Here is a 17486-nt window from a genome sequence, read left to right as displayed (position 1 = left end):
TCTCGGCCGGTATAAAATATAAATGTCATCCCTATCTGTGGCTCATTATTTTGCATCAATAGACCATTATTTATTTCAAATTGTTGTGTATTGAAGGGGAAAATTTTTCGACTTCATGTTTGATTGACCATTTAACACGCGGTGCTACATGAACAACCACGCGGTATCTAATCCCTCGTTTCCCTCGTTTTTTTTTATCTTCGTCTTGAGTTATCATTTTTTAGCTAATTTATTTTCTCATAATTTAGATATTTATTAATAAATACTTCACCATTGTCTTGTCCATCTCACATTCACTCACTTATGATCATTGCTCGAGAAGCAATCCTCAACTTATAAGTTATAACTTATAACTGAACTAGACTGTGTTTCTTGAACTAGTTAGTGTCTTAAAGTTCACTATCAGTTCTGGTTCTGAGAGGTTTTAAGTTAAGCATGGAGTTCAAATTGTGTGGTTCAGAGTTGTTTGGTTCAAGAAAGTTGCTTCCTAACCTCTTTCTCAGCTCCATTGATCCCCTGCTTGCTGACAAAGTCTCTCCACAGACCTGCTCTTGCAGAGGTAATGCTTGCCTTTCTTCAAATTCAATGAATTAGTGTGGTGTGTGTAGTACCTAAGACCTTGCTCCCGAGTTTTTAATAGGGAAGGGAGTAAGTGATTACGAGATAAAGTACTTTCATCCCGTTTTTGAAGCGAAAGTATGCCAAATTTGCATTCATTAATACTTGTTTCGTTCCGTTTTAAAACTCGGGAGCACGACTATACATTACTTACCTTACTTACACTTGCTTTCCTTATTAAAACTCAAGAGCAAGGGGTAAACTATATGAGCATCATTTATGGCAAACTGTTTGCGTATTTATGCATTCAATACCGTGGTGTAAAACGAGCTCTGATATCATGTTAGTTGTTAAGTCCTTCCTTGACTGAACATTAAGGTGTTGGTAAAAACGAGCTCTGATACCATGTTGGTTATTAAGCCGCGTGTTAGAAGTATATCTTAATATGTTTTTTGTGCTTATGTCATAAAACCTCTGTAGTGAACAATTTGCTCATTTACATTTTTTGCCTTGATTTTTTTTTTTACTTCAGGTAGTTATATGCATGCTTCTTTACTGAGTACAGCACACAATGCTGCAAGCTCATTCGTCAAAGAAAAATTAATGGTTGATGTTTACTCATTTCAAATGAATGGTACTAATGGTCCTAGCCAAGCTACACATAATAGTAGAAGAGTATTAGACTCGATGGATGATGAGTATGGTGGAGTTGTTGTTAATCCAGAAAGATTACCGTCTAATCCAAGTGTTTTTGCCTCTATTCTTCAGTCATATCTTTCTCAATGGAAATCAAAGGTACTTTTCTCGGACTGTTTGATCTTAACTTAGCTCTGCAAGATTGTTTTGTTTCTAAACTCTATGCTGAGTGTGAAGATGTAAACTTAATTTATGTTATATGAGAAACACACTGCCCCTGCACTTAATTTATGTTATCTCTGATCTGTACTCTTGCAGAGAAAGAATGGAATTTGGCTTAAGCTTCCACTCGAAAAGGCAGAGTTTGTTCCTATTGCAGTTAAGGTGAAATTAAACGAGTTTAAGAATGCCATTGTTACACTATTTATGATTTGTTAAGCATTTCAACTGTGAAATCATTTTAAGAAAGGGTTTCAGTATCATCACGCGGAAAAAGGATATGTCATGATGACCTACTGGATTCCTGAAGGACCTTGCATGCTACCTGAAAATGCTTCCCATCAAGTTGGAGTCGGGGGCTTCGTCATTAATGAAAGGAATGAGGTAACACCGCTAATTCTGTAATTTAAGGATTTATTTAACCGAATAAGTCACCAAATTCAGAAGTTCAAACTGCATTGTTAAACTTTTTGTGAATTCTAATATTTGTTTGTATTGTCTACAGGTTCTTGTAGTACAAGAGAAACACACTGCCCCTGCACTTGCTGGTCTGTGGAAAATACCAACCGGCTTCATTCACGAGGTCTTCTTTCCTATACATTTAAACTTTAATTTCAGTGCCTTTAACTGGAAGTGCATGCAATCATATGTGAATCTGAACTGGAAAATTTGTTTCCTTTTGGTCCTCTTATCAGTCGGAGGAAATTTTCAATGGAGCTGTCAGAGAAGTTAAAGAGGAAACTGGTGTAAGAACTCAGCAAATCTCAGTATTTATACTTATTACAACTATAAGATGAACCTTTATTGAGTTTTTGCTTCGATCGTCTTCTATCTTGCAGATTGACACTGAATTTGTGGAAGTCGTAGCTTTTAGGTAAGAAAGATATCTTTACAGAATATTGCATATACTTGTTCAGTTGTTTCAGAATTAAGTGCAAAATCACCTCAACTTCCCCACGTAGAGTGTATTCCTTAGTTAAAGCTATCTATTTCCAGTCCTCTTCCTTTTATTTTGATGAAAGGTTTGAACAGAAGGATGTTAAAATGTTCAGAAAATTTTCTTCATAGCCTAAAACAGACGAAAAATTAAATGAATTATACTTAATATTAAGCATTGGTGCACTCAATTGGAATGATCTTAGCGGATTTCAGTTATCTAAATCTAGTTTCCCCATTGCAGACATGCTCATAATGTGGCTTTCCAGAAATCTGATTTATTCTTCGTCTGCATGATGAGAGCCTTGTCAAATGACATTGTAATTGACAATCTTGAGGTTCAAGCAGCCAAGGTAATTATCGTCCTTGGACAAAACCAGAGGCCAACCTTTTCCATTTCTATATTCTAAATCATTCAAATTTTAATAGTAACCAAGAAAATTAGACTGTAGAGTGCTTTCTGAGCTTGCCTCGGGTATCTGAATTCTCAAGAAGCATAAGAAGTCCAAAGTGCACTCAATCTGCAAACAAATAAACTATATTCTCTTATCTTCATGCAGTGGATGCCATTAGTTGATTTCGTAAAGCAGCCATTAAGCCGAGGGGACAGAATGTTTAAGAAGATCATCGACATTTGCATTGCACGTATGGGGGAGCGTTACTGTGGATTATCAGTGCATCCAGTTGTCTCAGTATTTGATGGCAAATTGTCCTCCTTGTACTATAACATCGTCGATGATAACGATTCCAACTGTCAAACCTCACCGTGAATCTGATATCTTCTAACAATGTATTATCTCTTTGACACCGGAGATGTCAGTGCTGCTCCTGGTTGCTTGACCAATTCAGCAATATTGTTAGTTCAAAAGTGATGCATATCTGTAGTCTAGTAATAGCATAGATCACTGTAATGTATGTATAAAATGTGTCATTACATTGTGTAAATTTTCCTTAGTAAAATATATATCTTCTCTACCTTTTATTTTTCTTTTTCATTTTATAACGTCTAAGATACAAGCACGGGCTCAAGGAGGCTAACTTCGTCTCACATTCCGGATGATCGGAAAATTTAAGTGAAGAATTTTTTGGATAACCGACTTTTAACTAAAAACTAGAATTCATTATTTTCTAAACCCGGTTTAGCACTAACTTCATCTCAAATTCTGGATGATCGAAAAATTTAAGTGAAGTTTTTTTTAGATAACCGACTTTTAACTAAAGATTAGAATTCATTATTTTCTAAGCCCCATTTAGCTTTTTTTTAGAGAATAGATTTTAACCCCGAATCCCCTTTTTTTAAATTCTATCCATTAAATGAAAACAGAGATGATGATAATGCACCGTCAAACGAATAAATATAAATCAAGTACACAATATTATGTGTAGGATAAGATTAAAGTTGGTTTAGTATGACATTTAGAAAATCTGTTTTCTTGCAAACTTAATTTGGTTTGAGAAATACAAGGAGTTGGAAAGATCGCGTTTGACTTCCACATTTTTACCCGGAACGACATAGGATAAAAAATTATTAACCAATTGAGTTATTCAACCGTGCTCCACTTTCACAATTTAATTATATTAGTAAAAGATAAGTAATTAACATATGAATATAAGTTATTTTGGATACTTTTCATAAGCCACATCATTAATTTTTGGATAAGACAGGCATAATTTGGAAAATTAGAGATAATTGAAATTAGTGACTTAATGATTAATAGACTCATTGTTCATTGCCAAAATTGGATTACTCAGGGTTTTTTTTGTTCCATATCATCTGTTGTTCACTACTCAGGCCATCTGAGTAGTTTTTGAAGGTTCAAGAACACTGATTATTGTTTATCGATATCGATACGACGAGAGGATGAAACTATTCCCATTGAGCTTCAACTCATCCAAACTGCAGAAGGGCAATGGAGGTAGCAGCGGTGCCAAGTTGTATTTGAATGTTTATGATTTATCACCTCTCAACAACTATCTTTACTGGTTCGGACTTGGAGTTTTTCATTCCGGTATAGAAGGTACATTAAGTTATTATCCTAATCGTATGTACTACTCCTGTCTGTCCAATCCAATTATATACAGTTTTTTTTCAATACTCGACACATACTTTAAGGTGAAAAAAAAATAAAAACTATTTATCGAACTATACTTTAGAGGGAGCATTAAAATGTTTGCCGAGTTCCTGTCCTCCAATGTATACAGTCTAGGGGACAGAGCGAGTATTAATCGTTTTTCCTTTTTTTTTTTTTTTTTTAATCTTGGAAGTTAGTATGATCTTCAGATCTTGCTTGATGTGCATAGGACTTGAATAGCATGGTTGATGTGCAATAGCAATATGATTTCGAATTGTTTAACTTTACTGATATATCACTACTGTTTTAATAACGTTATGTTGCTTTTTCTAATTAGTACATGGTTCCGAATACGTGTATGGAACCTGTGACGAAGAAGACAGTGGGGTGTACGAGGTGGAACCCAGGAGCTCCCCTGGTTTTAAATTCAGAAGGTCGATATTTTTAGGAAGCACTGATCTGTCTAAAACAAGTATGGCATTATCTAGTCTAAAAAAAACTGATCACTTTTGAGGTTGATAAAGATTCTTGAGAATACATATCTGATCCCATAAAAAAACTACCACTTGTATACACACTGAAAGTGTTTTAGTTCACAGTCATACTTAGTAGACATGAATATTTACGGTAAAGCCTTCCACTTGATTACGCATCATACTGTTGTGCTCTTGATGCAACTGTTTAGTTGTCACCTTTTTGTCGGTGTAGCGAAGCCAAAAACAGGACAGACTTGTTAAAGCTGCTTTGCCAGCTCCCCGAACCTTGTAAATTAAACTCAGATCTGCCCAAATATCACGCCGTTCACCACCAGATTCTTTGTTTGGGTCATAGCCGTCGACATCTGCATTGGTAACTAAAACTACTGACCCGTCATCAAACGCAAAAAAATCAGCTGCCGTGAAGAACGTCCGAGGTATCAATAATGTATCTGTCATCTTGTTAAAGTTGCATGTCTTGACGTGGCTCGAACTAAACAGTTTCTTAACTTTAAGATTGTAGTACTCATGGACAGCCTGTAATCATGTAAACAGATATGTGCAAGTCATTATGATGTTTCATTATTCTCCTTGCACTAAGATTTAGTGTTGCACTAGAAGTATTCGCAAAGCTTACACCGTGGAATCTTACATAGAAGTATTTCACATTCCTATGACAAATCTTCTGAAACCGTTAGTATGATACAAAAATTAGAGATATTGGCTCTGTTTGGGATTGAGATTGCTGTTAAAAATTGTTGTGCCGTTAGAAAAAGCGCGGCTGAAAAAAATGTTGTTGCAAAAATCAGACAACTGTTTGGTAATTTTTTTGATATGTATATATTTTGATTCAAAAAATTAAAAATAATAATGTCATTGGTAAGGTCTAATGGTGAAATCAGCATCTGTTTCCCGCAAAAGCTGAAAAACAGCTTTTTCTAAAAGCATGGGGGACTTACTTTCTCTAACAACAGCTTTTAGGCGAAAAACACTTTTCCGAAAAGCAGCTTTTGAATTTTACCAAACAGTTTTTTAACTGTTTTTCAGCGAAACGCTGTTGTCGGCAACAACAATACCAAACACACCCATTATCTTGTTTCTAATGCAGGACATGCATCTCTCCTTAAAGGCTCAAGTGCGCACTAAATAGAATACTAAAAGATTGAGATATTATCCTATCTGGCAATTACTATGCCTAAGATTAAAGTTCCAATCAGAATGCACAATTTATAACTATACAGGAGAAAACCATCTTTCTGCGATAAATATTCATCAATGTCCTTCAAGGTCATTAGGTTCATCGGGTTCTTACAAAAACAAATAAACACATAGAAACTTCAAGGTCAACAATGGCCTACCTGTAATTGCGCAGGGGCTAATAATACCCTCGGTCGTATTGATTTCACATAAGCATAAGCATCATCAGGTGTCATCTGTTTGTGTTGCACCTGTAACAAAAATATAATAATATTTATTTATAGTGAACACAAAATATGCTGAGACAATCCTTCATTATCTCAACAAAATAGTGGACATGAAGAATATTTTCTCCTAATGCTATGCCCTTACCAAATAGCAGATTACGATAGTTGTACTTCGTCCTCGACCAGCTTTACAGTGTACATAGGTGGTTCTCCCTTGCAATGTGTTTTCTATTAAACAAAGGGCTTATGGATCAGTAGGACAGAATTGTACCAATATAGTAGACATCACCATGTAGGCAATTAGTATGCACCAAATATATATAGGGAGTTAGTAAAATCTCAAGTTTGTTACGAGTATACATGACAGGAAATGAAAAGATATCAAATATAAGCAGTGCGCTAAACATCAGAAACTCGGTCGAGTTCTGGTTTTCAACCCTTACCACAACAATATATTAGTTGACATAACACTGAAAACAAAATACCTTAATAAAATCTTTTGCAAGTTCTCCAATTTAAACCTTTAATTAGTTTATAGTTATGTATTCCTCTCATTCTTACTATTCAAAACCAGAGGGCTAAGTGCTCTAAGGAATACCTATAAATTTGTTGGAAACAAAGGAAAATTGCACCAGTAGATCAATACTAATACTTTACTATAATTACATAACTTGCCCATCTGATTTTACACATGTTACAGTAGTGTAGTCAGTAAATTATAAATCCACCTTCAATTATGGAACCTAAACCATCATACCAAATAGCAGTATCGGTACACTAAAAGCATATTAATGATATAAACAGTACAGACTAAACAGAGTAGTCAAGTTTATATATTTTCTAAAAAGCCACAAAGTTGAGATCCTACCATGAATGAAGTCCACAGCTTGTGATATATCTGTCATTACTGGAGCAAAAAGATAGTCTCTGGTTGGGAGCACCAAATGGTCAATTTCATGAGCCTAAAAAAGTTCAAAAACAAAATTCATATGCCAAATAGAAGAAAATGCTAATAAAGTTCATACCCAAAGACAAGTAACAGAAAATTTGAAGGAAAGGCTAATATCATAAGTGTAATCGAGACAACGATCAATATTATTAACTAGTCTGATTGTAGGTATTAGAGCGAGTAAAAAAGGGATGAATCAAATCAAATGCACTTTTTAGGAGTTCAATTTCATTTACTAGAAAGAATCCGATATATTTTTAAAAGTTTGCTTCAGAACATTCAATATAGGGAACTTACAAGTTATACAAATCATATATTTGTAGATTTTCTAGGGTCCTCTTCTGTAACCAGACTGCCGAACCGACCGAAAGTTGGTCAGCTAAAAGCGATTGGTAATGCTCTAACATAACTGAACTGACACATGTCCGTATATCTTATACATGTGTCACTGACATGTCAGCTACGTGGGGGGAGGGGATGTCAGCATGTGAGGCTCAAATACTTCACTTGTTTTGCAGATCAATAAAATGCAGAATTAAGGTCTAACGAACCGATTAATTAGACTACAAATTGCAATTTTAGAAGAGATATTTTTTATACAATATTGCCTTTTGTCAATGGTGCCACTGACTTTTGCTTCTTATGATTTTGTTAAAACATTTAACGGAAAATAAAAAAGTAAGCATAAGGATACCACGCCGTAAAAATCAGAAGGACAGTGGCTTAATTGGAAAAATTCAATCGTCAGTACAATTGAGAATGTCCCATTATAGAATTCACTAAAACCTTAAAACAAAAAAAAAATTCAACCAATTACAGTTTGGAAACACGTATAAGAAGTAAAGGAGATGAGATACAAACCTAAATGGTTGTCACCAGATATGGAAATTACCAAAAGCTGATTAAAGAAGGGCAAGGGTTGAGGAGAAAAAGGTTAAAAAAATGCAAGAAATCAATTTTTTGGGGGCTGGTTATCATTTTTGACGACCCAAGTCCATGTAGTTTGCTCGACAATTTACCCCAAAGCCCCGCATTATAGCTTGGTCCTTTGACATGCTCTTAAAAGTCAAAAACCCACAACCCAAATATAAGCTCACAATATTATATGCATTAATATATCATTATAATGCTGATTGTAAACTAATTCAGTTGTACAAGTTCTCCTCACTTTCTATGGTCATTATCATTCGTTTTTGCTAATTTAATTAAGTAACCAAATTTATTTTGGATCCTTGAAATTTTTAAATAAAAAACATCTAATTTGATGAACGCCACACCAAAATTATTTTAAAATATTTAGTAAAAGCACTTAAGTTGCAGACATTACTTGGTGGTGTGTTTTAAAAGTGGCTCGGTTTTTGCGCAAACTCAAATCTTAGTTTTGCTTATCACAGTTTTGAGCAAGAGAAGAAAGTAACTTGCTACAAACAAGTAATCAAGCAAAACCTTCAGTAACATGTTACTACTAAACCGAAATCATATTCACATCATATTGAGATATTCTCAAGCATTTACCCACTCCATCAAAAACCACAAACTGGTACACAGAGCACTAAAAGTCTAAGACCTCTAAATAATAAATTAACAGGAGTAATCAATCTCCAATATATTTAAAACAAGCAAATATGATAAACCACCAACGCTCAATCCAATTAAGTCCGCAACGTCTAACAATTTCGCCATATCGCTTTTTTGTTTTAAGATTAGCAAAATCTCTATATTGTCCATGAAGGCTATATAATAGCTAGAAATCTAATTTAACACAAAAATGCACCTCCAGATACGGAACAGAATCCACTTATGGAATAGGTTGGTTTAGGTTTCAAAAGTGTTGCAGACAATGCATCTCAGGAAACAATAAACATACTTGATATAAAGCTGTTGGAACCAAAGTTTCGTATGACTCATTCATGGTTACCACTCCGCAAACACCAAGCTCCTTTAGCCTTTTGACATCAGATGGGAATGGCACAGCACCCAGTAGTAGAAACTGAAAATAGATGTTTAACACCGTAAAAAATGTAAAACAGGTAATTTAAAATTCTAGATGAAATAAAGAAGTGTTTCAAAATAGTATAATAATGTATACTCATTATAGTATAGTCATACAAAATGCACAGTGGTTTACTATAGTAGAGTCATGAAACATAATCTGCTAAAGGAAAACAGGGAAAAGATTAAAAAAAATAAGGGTCTATTTATTTGCAGTGCATAACAATTTATTATTGTTCCTACGAACCAGTGTACACCCATGTTTTATTATCTCTTTCGCCTTTTGTAACATAAACATACTTTATTCTAAATCATTCCAAAGGGACATGTCCTCGCCCAAAATACAAGCCAGTGCAAGACAACGCAGCATGTACTTATTGATCACGGAACAACATTGCAAATTTTTATAGAAACTAGTTTCCATATATAATTTTATGCAGTTTACACAGATGAACGAAGAGCTTAAGTCAAACTTGAAACTATCTAGCCATATGATCAATTGCACGACAGAAACACACATGTCCTAGCTATAACATGGAAAACCCTACGCTGCTTCTTCATCAATGAACGCAGCACAAAATAATCTCATCACAAGCACCAAAACAATAACAGTTAAACTAAACATGCTGAATGAATTTGAGATCAAATAAGTACCTCATCAATCCGATCCCACCACCGAAACTCAGTCTGAAGTTTATTCCTAACAACATTATACAAAAGTGTAGGATAAAACAAAGCCCTAGCCCCCGCTCCCACAAGAACCCTCTTCGCATCAAACACCACCACATCACCACCCAACACCTCCTCACCAGCTACCACCTCATCCTCCAACTCCACCCCTTCTTTCAATTCCTCAATATACATCTTCCACACTACTTACTCAACAAATCAAGAAACCAAAAATACCCTTTTTCACTAACCACCTTCCTTAAATTTGTACACAAACACAACCACCTAAAACCTCAAATTCAAATCTAAAGATCCACAAGAACACTCAAACAATTCTCTTATTACAAACTAACACCTCAAATACACATAAAGACTCAAACTTTATCATCAAACATATATCTAAAAGCTAGATTTAAACAAAACCATCCACAAGAACACTCTAAGAATCAATCTTTTTGCAAACCCACATCTTGATTTCTCATAAAGATGCAATCTTTATCATAAATTAAAGAAAAAATCAAGAAAAATCAAAAACACGCAATAATAATATTGAAAATTATACGATAAATTGGGGGATGATCATGAATTGCATAGAAGAATTAAAAAAGAAAAAACCCTGATTGTACTCAAAGGTCGTCGAACTGGGGATCTAAAAAGTTTTGAAAAGGAGGTTATGTGGATACGTGGGCCTATGTTTGTATCTATCCTATGTCTATCTAGATTCGTTTTTTTTATTATTATTATTATTATTATTATTATTATTATTATTATTATTATTATTATTATTATTATTATTATTATTATTATTATTATTATTATTATTATTATTATTATTATTATTATTATTATGTTGTTGTTGTTGTTCTTGTTGTCGTCGTCGTCGTCGTCGAAGAAAAAAGCAAAAAAAAGGTATATTTTAAAATTTCAAGCGATTAAAATACTACTCCCTCCGTCCCTAAATATTTTTCCTATTTGTGTTGGACACGTTTGCCGATACACACTTTTGATTGTTAATATCTTTAATTTTTTATTAATATTAAATATAAAAACTTCATTATATTAAATTACTCATAAATACGAATCCAACAAGACCACTCATGACTATATTTGATCTTTTAGATTAGACGTATATTAGTATTAATCGCTCATCATAAATAGTGTAAAAAGTCAAAACGGAAAACCTTTTTTGGAACGGAGGAGTATGTAACTTCATAACTCAACACTTGATTACGAATTTCGAAAATATGAACTAATTGGGCGAGAAACAGATTTATAATTTATCGATTATTTTTGAAAAATTGAGATTTTTCGACAATTTAACAAATCGGTCAAATATGTTGAACCGATTTATAAATAATTTATCAAAGGTTTTCGGAAAATTAACTGATTTTGAGTCCATACTATATTCAATTTAAATATTTATTTTAAAGTTTTTGCTTGAAAATATTGGTTTGTTACAATTTTAGTAGAAAATATTAATGAGTGATTGTTACATATATAGGGCCTACTTGTATACGGTTTTTATAACTTACTTATAGCTTATAAGCCCGTAAGTATTTATTTCGGACTGTTTGTCGACCCAATTTATAGGTCGAATTTACAATTTATAAGGTGATAAGTTGAATGTTAGTAACGACGTATTTTTTCTCAACTTATTTTGATTTTTCACTTTTTTATTAATTTTAGTTTTTAAATATATGTTTTTAAATGTTAAATTAAATTAAAAGTCATGAATTAAGATAATAATATATAAAAATTATTTATTTTAATTCATTTAAGTTAAAAAAAAATTCCGATTTATAAGTAAAATTAACCAAACAGTTACATAATTTATAAATATTCATCTACTTATCATTTTTAAGTCACTTATTAATTTTAAGTTATAAATTATTTATTTTAAAATTTCCCAAACGGGCATACAGTATTTGTAATTACTTACTACTCACTTTTAATATTTTAATAGAGGTCTAACTATAATATAAGGTCTAGTTTATTTTTAAAACAAGTATCCAATTAAAATATTATTACAATACAAGTACATTATCCAAGGAAAAAGTTGACTTTATGAAATAAGTTAATGAACCCCAAGAAAATTTATAGGGCTTTTCTTGCTGTGCAAGAAGTCAAAAACTATAGGATTTAGGAAGTCAAGAACTACTGGGCTAGTTTTTCGAACAGTTAACAGAAAAAAAAACTGCCAGTTTTAATAAAATAGAAAATACTAGTAATACAAGTTATTTTCTCCAATTTGCCTTAAACTTTTGGAAAAATTTCAATTTTAAAACGATTAAAGTGTTCGTTTGGGAAATATTAAAATAAGTAACTTATAAATTAAACTGAATAAATGACTGATAAGTGATAAGTTGATAAATTCTTGTAAGTTATACAAGTGTTTGGATAATTTAACTTATAAGTCAGAATTGTTTTTATTTAAATTAACTAAAATAAATAATTTTTAAATATAATTATCTTAATTCTTATATTTTGAGTTAGATTAACATTTAAAAAATATATTTCAAAACTAAAATTGATTAAAAAAATGAAAAATAAGTTAAAAAAAGTATGTCGTTACTAGCATTCAACTTATCAGCTTATAAATTGTAAATTCAACTTATAAGTCGGGTCGACAAACACTCGTCAATAAGCTATTGCTCGATTATAAGTTGACTTATTAAAGTTGAATGAGAGCTGCTGAACTATTGACACAAGCCCATGAACATACCTTCAAAGTTTTGCCTGATACCAAAAATCAAACCACAATGGCTACCTATTTTACAGAAGATATTCACATCGAAATTCTCAAAAGACTGCCTGTTTCGTCTCTCGTCAAATTCATGTTAGTTCAAAAATCATGGTATCGTCTTATACAATCTCCGTACTTTAAGGCTCTCTATTCAAATTATCGAAAAAATACCCCTTATATTCTTTTTCACAGTAAAAAACATCTTATTCGGTTACATGTTGATGATAAAGAAAGCAAGCATTATTCTTCCCTGCCTTTTCCTGAAGATATTAAGCTGGATGAGTACATGACAGTACCTGGAATATCGAATGGTCTGATATGTCTTCTTTATTCGAGGCCTCTGCGGATTTTTATCTGGAACCCCGTTATTCAAAAATATAAAGCTCTTCTTCGGTTTCCTAAGCTTGATGATCCACCATACCGTCGTTTCCACAGGGGTTTTGTGTTTGGATACGTGCCTAAGATGAACGATTACAAATTAATCAATGTTGTCAAATATCAGGAAAACAAAGCTGGTGTATTTGTTTACAGCTTGAGTACTAATTCTTGGAAGATCGTTGAAAACGATCAGTTTACAAAATCAAATTCCTTTGACAATCCGGTTATTGTGAATGGTGCTGCATATTGGATAGGGGAAGTAGAGCGGTTAACAGTAATTGTTTGTTTTGACATAGAGAACGAGATCATTCGAGAGATTATGTTGCCTCCAGAACATTATTCTAATGATTCTTTTCAAGTTGCCCTTGTTAAAAATTTTAGTGACCTGTTTCTATTCTACATTGATGACAAAACCTGCATTACTGACATATGGATACTAGGAAACGAAGCTGGAACGAAGGATGTTTGGACGAAGAAATTCACACTTGATCTAGATTATACTCGACATGGAACGTACACGTACTGGTCTCCCGAATGTTTAAGGAATAATAATGAAATAATATTGACAGACCGCTATCCATATGGATACAGGTCTTATGATATTGAGAAGGGTGAACTAACAGAGACTATTGATGATTTATCGGATTTATGTTCAGCTCTTGATATTCCACTTGGTCAGAAAATATGCGCAAGTCTTTTTGTGGAGAATTTGGTCTTGCTTGGTGATAACTGATAAGTCATAAACTTGAATCTTGTAAACTCTTCTCCAGCCAAATGGTAAACTTTGCTTCTGCTGCTTTGTTTTTATAATTTCTCTCTTCTCATTGTTAACATACAAGTTGATCTGTTGAAAGTGATTTTATATATATCATCTCCTTGCTTCTTAGTTTACCCTTTATTGTGTAATTGTATTAGCTTTATATTATGAGTGCTGGTTTCTTGAATGTGCATTTTGTTGAAGACCGAAGAGTATAAGATCATGTTCGGGCCTTCCTCTACCATGTTAAGGTTTTAGAGTGGGTTACTTAACACATTTGTACTCAAAGAACAATAGGTTGCAGACTTGCAGGCAACACAGAGCTTATTGTCTTGTAATGATGTATTAAAATTTTGAACTGTAAACATTATTTAAACTGCAACTCTGCAAGTTTTTCCAACACATAGTGCTATTTTGTCCCCAAATCTAGCAAAAACGATGACTTTTTTAAGTTTGATTGTCACAGCTTTAGCGGGTTTCTTCATCTGTACACGATATTATGACTTTTTTAAGTTTGATGTTCAGACAAAGAAAATTATGCTGTTAGCCTATGATATTGAGAAGGATGAGCCAACAGAGGTCATCTGTGATTTTTTCGATTTATGTTCAGCTCTCGTTGTTGAACACTCTGCTTCTTCTGTTACTTTGATCTTATTTCCAGTGCTAAAGTTTCTGTTGCCTCAGAAGTTCTGAGTTCATGAAATCTAAAGTAGGAGTACCATGATCATATATATGCTTGTACTGTTTTACTTTAATGGAACCAATGTTAAAAATTTCTGTACCAATACTTGTTTAATTTTTAGAAGTTAGTAAAAATGGTGCATCTTAAAAACATAGGTTTATCTGTAGCACGATGAGATAGTTCAAAGAGTAGCGGGTTTATCTCTTGTTGTCCTTGTTCCAGATTCTCGATTACTCCAGATTTGTTAGATCAGAGGACTTCCTGCCCTACCAGGGTCCGATTATCCGGGAATTGTGAATTATGCTGTATAGTGTATACTGGGTAGAACAACTTTTAAGTCCACCACACACAATGCTAATATGCCCCCAAATCTAGCAAACACGATGACTCTTAGGTATTTTTTCCATAACTTTAGAAACTTTCCCTCATCCATGCTCGATTTTCTAAATATAATAAGAGCTACTTTTACATAATATTCTTGACAACTGGAAACTAGGAAAAGAAACTGAAATGAAGGATGTTGGCACGAAGAAAATTACGCTTGATCTTCATTATCATTGATGAAAATTGGACTTGGTGTCCCTGAGGTTTTAAAAATAATGATGAAACAGTACTGATAAAGCATACTAGCAGTGAATATTATCCTTTGATACTGAGAAGGATGAGCTAACAGAGCTCGTCTCTGATTTATCCGATTTATTTTTTTAAGTACCTGTGAAAAAGATTATGCGCTTCAATAGCATGTTTATGATTCTCCTCTCTTTTACATGAACCTATTAATTTTTCCAAAGTTTACACACTATAAGTGTGCAAGAACCTTCAGCAGTAGTACTACCTGAAACTTCACCGCAATGAGCCTGAACTAAGAACCTTCTTATATGGTTAATAATCTTGTTCAAAAATTTAGCGATCCGTCTCTTTTCTAATTTAGACTCCAGTACCAGAAGCCATTAAGTTATTGACATGGATACTAGAAAAAGAAGCCGGAAAAAAGGATGTTTGGACGAAGAAATTTATACTCGATCTTCTTAGCTGACATTGGGATTACCCTATTAATATCCAAACCCTAATTACTGAAATTTTTGACAGGTATATAAATATACATTTATTGCATTCTGTAGAATCAAAACCAAACCACAATGGCTGCTTCTTTCTCTGAAGATATTTTCACAGAAATTCTGAAAAGATTACCTGTTTATTCTCTTATCAAGTTCATATGTTAGTTCAGAAATCATGGTATCATCTGATACAATCTCCTTACTTCAACACTCTCTATTCACATCATCAAACAAATACTTATATTCTTTTTCATAGTTACCGTGGCCAGCGTATTTCTTTATGTGTTAATGATAAACAATGTAACCAGTATTATTCCCTGCAATTGCCTAAAGATTTTGAGCTAAGGGGTTACACGACAATACATCTGATATCTAGTGGTCTAATATGTTTTTGTGATCCAAACTCGGAACTGATTTATTTGTGTGGAACTGATTATCCACTAAGCCGACCCTCTGTGATGAGTTCAGCTGTTGGATATTTACCCGAGATGGATGATTACTAAGTAATCAAAATTAGGAAATATCTTGATTATCGGTTGAACTTTGTTTATGTGTATGTTTATAGCTTAAGTACTAATTCTTGGAAGACGGTTGACAAAGACAATTTTGCGGAATCAGGGTCCGCAGATCACTATAAAAAAAACGGCTAAATACAACCAGTTTAAAACCGGTCGTATTTAACTAAATACGATCGCCAACGGTGATATTTAGTTATATATGACCGGTTTTAGTCCCGGTCGTACATATGTGAATGATATTTAGTAGGGGTTAAATATCAAAGTGGTCACTCAACCGAACACCATATATCAGTTTCATAATCAAAGTTAACTGGGTATCATTTGAATCACTAAAGTGGTAATAAATATCAAATGGATAACTCAAAATATGTGCTTGAGAATTAAATTTTATTTTCATGGAGTTTTATACATTTTTCATGAATCCTATTACAACCAAATGAAAATGTTTGAATTCCAGTATTTTTGAAAATATAGTGAAATTTTTAAAAAATGATCTAGTATTTATTTTTAATTTTGTAGTTATATTTTTTGATTTAAACAAAAATAATTAGTAGATAAATTTTTAAAAATCTCACTATATCATCTAAAATACTAGAAATTCATAAATTTTCTTTTGGTTGTAATAGGATTCAAGAAAAATGTATAGAACTCCATAAATATAATTTTTAATTCTCGAGCACCTATTTTGAGGCATCCGTTTGATATTTATTATGACTTTAGTGATTCAAATGATATCTCGTTAAGTTTGATGATGAAACTGATATATGGCCTTCTGTTGAGTGACCACTTTGATATTTAACCCTATTTAGTAGTCGGTTGTATTTAGTCTAAATACGACCGCTAAATTCGATCGATCAAATTCAATCGTCACCAGTCGAAAATGATTTTTCACTTAAAATTTGAAAATTCCACCCAAACAATTAAACCGGTTGAATTTGTTCGGTTATATTTACCCTTATGTTCTTGTAGTGGATCGGTGCTTTACGGTAATTGTTTGTTTTGAAATAGAGAGGGAGATCATTCGAGAAATTATGTTGCTGCCACAATGTTATATGGATATAGAAGATTTTCATGTTACTCTTGTTCAAAAATCTAGTGACTTATCTCTTTTCTTTATAGACTTGAGTGAAAGCCACAATATTCTTGACATATGGATACTAGAAAACGATGCTGCAATAAAGGATGTTTGGACGAAGAAATTTACACTTGATCTTGAAAAAATTGGTAAATTTTGGAGCTGGTGGCCTGAAGATTTTAGGAACAATGACGAAATAATACTGATGAGGCGTCCTGGTGAAGGATGTAAATATATGTCCTACGATATCAAGAAGGATGAGACAACGACGACCTTCGATGTCTTACTGGATTTGTGTTCAGCTCTTGATGTTAAACCAGGTGCCCGGTTTATACATGCAAGGC

General features: G+C 33.1%; 2 protein-coding genes across 3 annotated transcripts; one reads left to right on the top strand and one right to left on the bottom strand.

The window, feature by feature from the left end:
• The first annotated feature begins 266 nt into the window (after window positions 1–266).
• Window positions 267–3326, top strand: LOC141668827 (nudix hydrolase 8-like). 2 transcript variants are annotated; one of them, XM_074475848.1, is made up of 9 exons: window positions 267–559; window positions 1091–1353; window positions 1513–1578; window positions 1672–1797; window positions 1919–1996; window positions 2109–2159; window positions 2253–2287; window positions 2594–2702; window positions 2910–3326. In XM_074475848.1, the coding sequence occupies exons 1-9, from the start codon at window positions 436–438 to the stop codon at window positions 3117–3119; spliced, it is 1062 nt and encodes a 353-aa protein (XP_074331949.1). In that variant the 5' UTR covers window positions 267–435; the 3' UTR covers window positions 3120–3326. The 2 variants fall into 2 exon arrangements, with proteins under 2 accessions (XP_074331949.1, XP_074331948.1); XM_074475847.1 differs by having other exon boundaries at window positions 1660–1797.
• A 1478-nt stretch (window positions 3327–4804) lies between these two features.
• Window positions 4805–10606, bottom strand: LOC141666532 (phosphatidylglycerophosphate phosphatase PTPMT2-like). The gene is made up of 6 exons (XM_074472588.1): window positions 9917–10606; window positions 9138–9260; window positions 7190–7283; window positions 6467–6549; window positions 6256–6345; window positions 4805–5434 (listed from the first exon to the last, which is right to left on the bottom strand). Exons 1-6 carry the CDS (start codon window positions 10124–10126, stop codon window positions 5027–5029), a joined length of 1008 nt encoding a protein of 335 aa, XP_074328689.1. The 5' UTR covers window positions 10127–10606; the 3' UTR covers window positions 4805–5026.
• Between the last annotated feature and the right edge of the window lie 6880 nt (window positions 10607–17486).

The sequence above is a fragment of the Apium graveolens genome, chromosome 6, assembly GCF_009905375.1.
Source record: "Apium graveolens cultivar Ventura chromosome 6, ASM990537v1, whole genome shotgun sequence".
Lineage (NCBI taxonomy): Eukaryota > Viridiplantae > Streptophyta > Magnoliopsida > Apiales > Apiaceae > Apium > Apium graveolens.
The sequence above is the reverse complement of the archived record's forward strand: the minus strand, read 5'-3'. Positions and strand labels throughout refer to the sequence as shown.